This window comes from Chelonoidis abingdonii, chromosome 1 (assembly GCF_003597395.2).
Source record: "Chelonoidis abingdonii isolate Lonesome George chromosome 1, CheloAbing_2.0, whole genome shotgun sequence".
Taxonomy (NCBI): Eukaryota; Metazoa; Chordata; order Testudines; family Testudinidae; genus Chelonoidis; species Chelonoidis abingdonii.
The window spans coordinates 163809548-163818747 of record NC_133769.1 but is presented as its reverse complement, the minus strand read 5'-3'; the positions used below and the strand labels follow the sequence as shown (position 1 = coordinate 163818747).

The following is a 9200-nucleotide window of genomic DNA, read 5'->3' as shown; positions in this document are numbered from 1 at the left end:
GGGACTCTCTTATTCCATGTTTATTCAGCACTTAGCACAATGGAGCCGCCGATTGCAGCTGGGGCTTCTAGACACTATTGTGATACAGTTTAATAAAGTAACCACCTTTTGCTATGCTGTAGCTCCTTTTGGCTCTACTGCGAGGTTGGTATTAGTTTACTCACTTCACAGTTGGGGAAATAGGAACCCATAGAGCTGAAGTGACCTGCCCAAAGTTACACAGGATATGTATTGCAGAGCTAGGAGCAGAACCCGCATGCTCCATCCCTGTGCTTCAGTTTCAAGATCACCTGCAATGATCTCAGCACAATCATTCAGCGTGACAATTATCTGTAACTGCCGTGACTTTTAGGTAAAATAGAAAATGTGATTTGTTCCCCTTTGAAAGAGCAAACTGGCCTCTTGTAAGGCAGCCAGTGATCAAAACCATTCAGGAAACTGCTTCTTGGGCATTTTGACAACTGTCTTTACCTTTGATACATAAAAGTATTTGCACAAATGGATCCCATGCTATGTGCTGTAGAAGAAACCCAAGCAGGCAAAAGGAAGAGAGCACATGGCAACTGGACAATAGGTGCTGAGCTGAAACGAAGGCTGGAGGGGCAGAGCAGCTACATTTTGTGTCATGCATCCCTAGCTGATTGGTAGATTTCTTGGTAGCTATTGCAGGGGGGGGTTCAGCAACAACTCCCCCTCAAAGTCTCCTACCTTCCTTTCAGACTTGGTAGGGGGAAGCTGATGACATTGCACAGACAGGGAGGCAGAGCTGCTGGATGAAGGGGAGGTCAGCCCATGGTGATGGGTCAGGATCCAGCCTTTGAGTTCAGAGCACATCTGTTGCCCTGCAAGGCTGTGGATTACCCTAAATCACTCTCCTGCAAGGAAAGAATCAGGTAGAAACACCACAGGTTTCTACTCAATGGGAAGCAGAATTAGGCCCCCTGAGTTAACAGGAATTTTGTCATTGACTGCAGCAAGAGAAGGCTCTGATCTATGGAGCTCACTGCGGAGTTTTTCCCTGCAACAGTTTGTCCTCACAGAGGTGACATATGACCTCGTGTAATGATGTTAGATGGAACATGCCTGATCAACCCTGGGGCGTAGGAAAAAGGAAGTGATTACAAAAGGATCATTAGAAAAACCTGACATTTTTTCATTAAAATGCTTAATTGAAATTTCAAAAATCTGAAACGTTTCTGCCAGGATTAGTAATAACGTACAGCCAGAAATAATCTTTGACCAGCCAGGGTGTGTAAACAGAGCGAAACCTCTAGCCAGCTTGGTTTTCATACACAGAGGTCAGTGGGAGACACATACCTAGCAAAAAAGAAACTGAAGAGCAGCTTGGAAACGTCATGGACATGTGAATGCAAGCCCAAATGGTGTATGTTTGGAGGGCAGGGGGCTCTGAAAAATTACACCTGGTTACATCATATACAGTACTGCCAGCCTCAAATGTTCAAAAACATGAGATTTTGTTTAAAAAAATATTTTTTAAACAAAATGGAAGAGTAAGCTTATGCCCAAAATAGAGCAGTTGCGTATTCAGACCTGAGCTGTTTTTAGTGTTGTTGTAGCCATATTTGTCCCAGGATATGAGAGACAAGGTGGGTGAGATAACATCTTTTATTGGACCAACTTCTTTCTGAGTGAACAGCCAATAAAAGAATAGGTTATCACTTTAAAGATCAATTAAATGCGTTCAAAGAAGTTTTGGGCCCTCTAGATATATTTGAATAAAAAACATTCAGGCTGCTCAAAGAATGTCAGACTTCCATTCCACCTAACTCCTCCACCGTTTCCCTCCTGGGTCCTTCCCTCCTCTCCCTATTCACGTAGGTCTCCTATATTATAATTGTAACCTCCACCTTAATGTGTTACACTTATATAGTACTGTCTGGTTTTGTATTGTCTGTTCTTGCAGCTTTGAAGAGTTGTAAATTGCATAATTCTGTTGGAGATCCCATGAAGCCTGTAGTATTCTGCAGCATATATGAGCTGTAAGTCATTTACTTTTGGGTACTTTTAATTTGTTTTTGTGTTTTTAAACCACACAGACACACACACATATAATACTAATCACAAAAAAACTGTCAGTGCTACCATGAGAACCTGAAAGTGAAACTATTGTGTATTCATCACCCTAGCTGAAGAAATATACTTAGTAAGTAACGATAAAGAAAGTAAACTAGATTATTCATTTACATTTTTAAAAATCTATGGTGTTTTTTGTAAGAAAATTTTCTTATTTAAAAATAGATGTAGTATTGCCAACTCTGGTTGTTAGTTCTGTGACATTTGATGTTTTTTCTTAAAGCCCCAGTCACTTGAATCAAAAGTTTGCATGAGAATCTCAGCTTAAAAAACACAAAAAAAAAAACAAAAAACAACCAAAAAAAAGTAGATTTCTAGTGGTTGCAGAGAAAACTTGAAAATGTGACCAAAAAGCAAATGAAGAGAACTTCAAATTTCTCCCCAAATGATGAGATTTTAAACAGATAATAATGTTGAGAGGTTTTTTTATTTGCCTTGTGGCTTTTGAGCTTTTCTACACAACTGTGAAGGCCAGAAACGTTTTTTTTATTGTTGAAATGAAAGCTGAGATTCTGATGTTTTCACCTAGCTGCAGGAGCTGAAGCTGTGAGAAAATACCAAATCTTGTGAGACTCATGTAAAAATTCTCAGTGTCGGATTGACCCCAGTGAGAGTTTTGGGGACACAGAGGATGCGAGTGTGAGACAGGGCCGCTTGGCGGGGAGGGGGGGGGAAGGGGGGAAATTTGCCCCAGGCCCCGGGCCCTGCAGGGGCCCCCACGATAGTATAGTATTCTATAGTATTGCAATTTTTTCTTATGGAAGGGGCCCCCGAAATTCTTTTGCCCCAGGCTCCCTGAATCCTCTAGGACACCCTGGTGTGAGCCCAAGTTTGCCTTTGTCAAAATGGCATCAATAAAAACTGCTAAAAAAAAAAAAATCACATTGTGTGAATAAAACAGCTAATATCATTGAACTAAATTAAGGGCTTCATCCAACTGGAGTCAATGCAAAGACTCTTATCAGCTTCTATAGGCTGGATCAGGCCCGAGGCCCAGCTGTGCACAAACTCCTCAGGAGACTCAAGTCCCTTTCAGCCCAGGAGGGGGCTGGTTGCCTCCACATCTTCCTACTCTTACCTGGACTGTTCTTTGGACTGGGGTCTGTAGCTCCAGCTGGTAGTCTCTGCGGCTATGTAGTGCTCCCGGACCTGAGCTGCTCCCACCCGATGCCACGCCAAACCTGGCCACCACAAACCAAGCAGCATCAAGAGAAGGAGGCGCGTGCAGGAGAGTCCCATGGTGCAAGCTCCTGCTGATGCCACACTGGGAGACACATGAGGCAGTGGCTGCTGCTTTTGCTGCTACTGCTGGGGAAATACTTTCATTGTGGTTAGTGATGCAAGAGGTGGTGATGATGCTAGTGACGCCCAGGTCATTGCTCTTCACCTCGTCCTGCTGCTGACAGGAATCAGAAGAGAGATAAACAGCTGCTCAGGCTGCCTTTCTCTCCCTCCCCGCCCCCCCGCACATCTTCCCTGCTGCGTGCCAAGCACAGAGGACAAGCAGCCTCAACCACATAAGGCAGAGTTGGCTGGCTGGGTCGTTGCCTACTAGGGCAGTAGGGTATTAGGGGCAGCTACCCAAATAAAAACAGTTTATGTGGCTGACTTGCAGGGTGATGAAGCATAGGGGCAGTGCTGGCACTGGGGGCAGGGATCTGGCTAGGGATGCCACATGTCCTTGGATTTCAGGGATTATTCCAGTTTTGAGGGGGAAAGATCCTGCATCCTGCAAACCTGGCATGCTGGGTGATAAAGAGCAAGAAATAGTTCAGGGCCGGGGGACTGACAGGCTCCAGAGACTTGTACTAGTTCAAATCCAGTCTAGGTTAGTAGGAACTGACAGCTGCTACCTCAGGACAGCTCTGTGGTGGCCTGTGATAATCCGGGAGCTCCTTGTCGACAAGCATCCATATAATCAGATAATTGACATAAAATACTCCCTTTATTAGCAGGCAATCTGCCAAACCCGAAGGAGCCAGGGAGACTTGACTCCTCTTTTGTCCAGAGTGAGTGTCCCTCTACTGCAGCTTTGAGTAGAGCTGGCCGAAATTTTTTGGACATTTTCTTGTAAAAAAAAAAAAAAAAAAAAAAATCTCTAAAATAATTTTCTTGTGTGAAAATTTGTTGACATTGTTGAAATTTGACATCAACATTTTCATGCCTTTTTGGATACTTTTGGTTGATTTTTTTTATATCAAAAACAAATAAAAATATTATCAAAATGGTTATTGACTTTTTTTGGTTTTCTCCCAATGTCAGGTTTGTTTTTTGGTAAAAGAAAAACAGTTGATTTAGGTTTTTGGTAAATGCGAAGTTCCAATAATCTTTTTGACAGAGTCTTTGCTACAAAGTCAATCAAAAACAAAGAAAACTAGGCTCAATTTAAAACACTTTGAAGCAAAAACATGTTGCCAATTTTGCCAAATTAATTTTGGATGTAACCAACCAACCAACTCTAAGTCTGGGATACATTTACAGGGCACTGGCGAGGAACTTGTCCATGCTGTACTGTTCTATTCTCTGGCTCTCACAGATGCATAGATTTTAAAGCCAGAAGGCACCATCGTCATCATCCAGTCTGACTGCCTATAAGACACAGGCCATAGGACTTGCCTGAATTAACTCCTACTTCAAGTCTAATAGCTGTGGTTGAATGAAAACACATTAGAAAAACATGCAATCCTGATTTAAAGATTTCCAGTGACAGAGAATCCACCACATCTCTAGCAAGTTGTTCCTGTGGTTAATTACCTTCACTTAAAATGTGCATCTTGTTTTCAGTCTAAAATGGTCTAGCTTCAACTTCCAGTCATTGGATTTTGTAATGACTTTTTCTAGTAAATTAAAGAGCTGTCTGTGTTCAGAAATCTCTTCTCCATGCAGGTACCTGTAGAATTTGTTATACCTTTGTCTGTTAGATTGTCTATTATCAAATCTTTGTTCCCCATATAGGTTCATCCAGGTCATTGACAAAAATGTTAAACGTAGAAGAATCGATCCCTGTGGGATTCCACCAGAAACACATCCGCTGGATGATGATTCCTTACATTTACAATTTCATTTTGAGAGCTATCAGTGAGCTATGTTTTAATCCATTTAATGTGTGGCATGTTCATTTTGAATCATTCTAGTTTCCTAACAAATTAAAATACCATGTCAAGTGCCTTACAGAAGTATAAGTATGTTACATCGACACTACTACTTTTAACTAAACTTGTAATTTCATCCAAAAAGATATCCAGTTAGAAAACAGATTTTGTCACCCTATAAACCCATGTTGATTGTCATTAATTATATTATCCCTCATTAATTCTTTAATCATCAAATCCCACATCAGCCATTCTATTATTTTGCTTGGGGTCCATGTCAGACTGACAGGCCTATAATTATAGCAACTCTTCGCTTAATGTTGTAGTTATGTTCACGTTTCCCTCCTGCACAGCAAGCAGGAGTCTCTGGGAGCAGCTCTAAGGCAGAGGGCAGAAGCAGCATATGGCAGTGGGGAGAGGGACAGTTGAACTGCAGATCGATAGCCTGCTGGGCAGCTGCCACTCAGGGAATTTAGGGGAGCGGGGAGCTGATAGCGGGGCTGCCGTTCCACCCTGGTTCCATGTCCCCACCAGCTAGCTCCAATGGGCTGCTCTTCCTGCAAGCAGTGAACAAAGCAGGCGGCTGCCAAATGACGCTAGAAGGGAGCATTGCACAACTTTAAACAAGCGTGTTCCCTAACTGATCAGCAACGTAACAATGCAACAACGTTAACTGGGACAACTTTAAGTGAGGAGTTACTGTACTTGGTCATCCCATTTATGCTTTTTAAATACTGGCGTAACATTAATTTTCTTCCCATCTTCTGGAACTTCCCCAGTGTTCCAAGGCTTATTCAGAATCAATAGTAGGGGGCAAGAGAGCTCCCCAGGCAGCTCTTAAGATTCTTGGATGAAAATTATCCAGACCTGCTGATTTTAAAATGTCAACTTTAGCAGCTCTTGTTTAACATCTTCCTTAGTTACTGTTGGAATGGAAAGTATTTCATCATAATCATATGATATGAAAATACCATCTTGCTTTCTTCCCCATAGAACAAAAATATTTATCAAACACACATCTGTCTTTTCTGTGTTATTATTGACAATTCCACTATTTCCTCTAGTAATGGACCAGTTACCATTGTAGGATTCCTTTTGTTCCTAATGTATTTAAAAATTCCTATGGCAGCAAAAATAAGGACAAGATGATTTCTCTGTGTGTCCTTTTGCTTCTTTTACTACGTTTCTACCATTGCTAACTTGTGATTTATGTTAATTGCTATTAACTTCCCCTTTTCCCATTTGCCATTAGAACAAATGGAAAAAAGGGGAAGTTGATAGCAACTAATATAATTTATACATAACATTTTACAGATGCTTTTACTTCTTCTCTCAAGTGGATAGCTCAGTGGTTTGAGCAGTGGCCTGCTAAACTCAGGATTGTGAGTTCAGTCCCTGAGGGGACCATTTAGGGATCTGGGGGGAGGGGAAAAAAAGTTTGGGATTGGTCCTGCTTTGAGTAGGGGGTTGGACTAGATGACCTCCTGAGGTCCCTTCCAACCCTAATATTCTATGAATCAGAATGCTTTCTAACCAGTGTAGTCTTGCACCTAAACAAACAGTGGCAGATTTAGAGTTAGTGGAGCCTTGTGCGCAGCTTAATTTTTGGGGCTTCCTCCCTCAGTAACGGCAGCCAGGAGCCCCGGGGCAGCTCCTCTTTTGCCCTCCTGTCTGCAGCCCTGGGTGCAGGGAGTGCTGCAGCACCCTCACGTTTTATGTGGGGCTCTGCTGCCACACCATACCACTTATGTTAAAACATATCGTTAGGATCATAGAACTGTCTGGGCTCCTGGGGAGACAGATAGGTGCCTGAGCCCAGCCACGGGAGCTACAGTGCGACTGGTGGTTAAGGGGAAATTGCAGCTGCCTGCTTTGCAAGTGCCCAGCAGAGATCAGCACGTGGTGGCAGCGAGGCGCTCAGATAGCCACCAATGGAGCTGTGCTCTCCCCTGCCTTCAGGTGGGCGTTCAGCCCATGCAGGTCTCTGCCCACTTCTCCGGGCCGGCCAGCAGGGCAGCAACGGAGCCCGCAGAGCCCCAGATGTGGGGTGGCCACCCCAGGGCCCTGTACTGACCGGCCCAGAGAAGTAGACAGAGACCCACGCGGGCTGAACACCCACCTGAAGGGGGAGGGCACAGCTCCATTGGCGGTCACCTGAGCGCGCCACTGCCTCCATGCGCTGATCTCTGCTCACCTCCCCTGACCGCTGTGATCCCCCTTAGCCACCATGGTGGCTGGGTTCGGGCACCTCCCTGTCTCCCCAAGAACCTGGGCAGTTCTGTGCTCTTAACAATATATTTTAACACAAGTGGCGCAGGGCGGCAGAGCCCGCAGATCCTTGGGCGCAGGGTGGCAGCGGAGCCCTGCAAAAAATGCGGGGGTACTGCAGCACCCTCACACTCCTAGTCTCCATGCCTATGTTTTGTCATTGGGGGCCCCATGCCACGGCATGGTATGTTTCAGAGTAAATCTGTCCCTGTAAGAAAACAGCAGTTTTTAGTTATGTGATCAATTCCTCTCTACTGGTTAAGATGAAGTCTAATATAATGTTGGATGCTACACTTTTTGAGTCTTAATTTTTAGACATTTAGGGGAACATAAGACCTCCAGTGTATGTCACTCAAGTTGAAGTCCCTCAGGAGCACACAGCTTTTTTCCCTTCACATTATAGATACGTGGTCACCCTGTTCTCTAATGTAATTTGATGGTCTGTAGCAGACACCAGTCAATACACCATCTTGAGCTTTGTCGGTTAGACCATCAATCCATAAGCATTCAAGATAATTTGCTTCCAAACTGTCAGTGACTCAAACAGGTAATGCCATTTTTGATAGAATGCCACTCTCTCCCCCCTTTTGCCCACTGAATCCTTCCTAAATGCATTATAACCATGGATTTTAATATTCCAATGGTGTGACTCACCCCACCAGGTTTAATGAATACTAACCAGTTCAAATTTTTCTCTCATAAATGAAGCAATTCCAATTTTTCTCGTTTATTACTCAGGCTCCTAGCATTGGTGTAGAGGCAATTACAGAATTTCTTCTCTTCATGTCCCTTGATTACATTTCCCAACCTTCAACTTCCCAATTTTATTCTGAGTGCTCATATCTTCTCTCTTTTTACCTTCCCCGTTTGTTATTAGTTTAAATCCCCTCCTAACTTCTGTAGCCAGCCTGTCTCCAAGAAGATTGGATCCCATTCTACTGAAATGGAGGCCATCCAAATTGTACAGCCCCCTCCTTACATAGAAGGTGGACCAATTTTCCACAAACTAAAATCCTCCACTAATTTACCTAGCCAACAGCTCACTTCCAGTGTCTTCTGTCTTCCTTTGCTCCTGGACAGGAAGGACTTCAGAGATCACTTGGACATTCCTCTCCTTCAGCATGCTTCCAAGTTCCCCAAAGTCCTCTATAAGCTCTGAGGTATCACGTGAAGTGGTGGTGTTAGTGCAGATATGCAGCATGACCAGTGGATCCTTATCCTTGCCCACCAACTTCAGAAACCTATCCAGACTTAGAGTGACATCTCCGGTCTTCTCTCCAGGAAAACAGCACATCGTCCACCTGTCTCAATCCAGCATCTTTCCCTGATGCTAAATCAGTTCAGAAGAAGAATTTAAAAAGGAGTGACCTGAAATAAACAAACAAATAATGTGCCATGTTGGTCTGTTTGAGTATCAGCTTGGCTTGTGTTCTACAGGCTTGCAAGTATCATGGTACTGCCTCTATTTTGGAGAGAATGCCACCTGCCTAACATACAGCCTTTTCCCCAGGAACAAGAAACAAGTAGACATGGGTCTGTGTCCTAGTGTCAAGGTACAATCTTTGTCTGGGATGTCTGTCAATTTATGTTTAACACAGCATCAGAAGTTTTGTTGCAAGGCACTGATGCAATGTCATGACCTTTGTCTCACTGGACTAACTTTAAATAGTGGCAGCCCTACATCCCGCACCATTCACATGTGGGATGGGAAGGGTAGGAAAGAACCTGCTGTCATGGATGTGAAAT

General features: G+C 43.7%; 2 protein-coding genes across 2 annotated transcripts in view; both read right to left on the bottom strand.

Annotated features, from left to right (window-relative positions):
- The window catches only part of LOC116829781 (venom prothrombin activator pseutarin-C non-catalytic subunit-like), a 63295-nt gene extending 59850 nt beyond the window's left edge, over positions 1 to 3445 (bottom strand). The window contains 1 exon segment of the mRNA XM_075073297.1: positions 3173 to 3445. Coding sequence (XP_074929398.1) covers positions 3173 to 3333 — 161 coding nt within the window. The 5' untranslated portion in view covers positions 3334 to 3445.
- The window catches only part of LOC116829783 (coagulation factor V-like), a 130566-nt gene extending 121751 nt beyond the window's left edge, over positions 1 to 8815 (bottom strand). The window contains exon 1 of the mRNA XM_075072303.1: positions 8483 to 8815. Within this exon, the coding sequence (XP_074928404.1) occupies positions 8483 to 8748 (266 nt within the window). The 5' untranslated portion in view covers positions 8749 to 8815. The remainder of the gene's footprint in view (positions 1 to 8482) is intronic.
- Between the last annotated feature and the right edge of the window lie 385 nt (positions 8816 to 9200).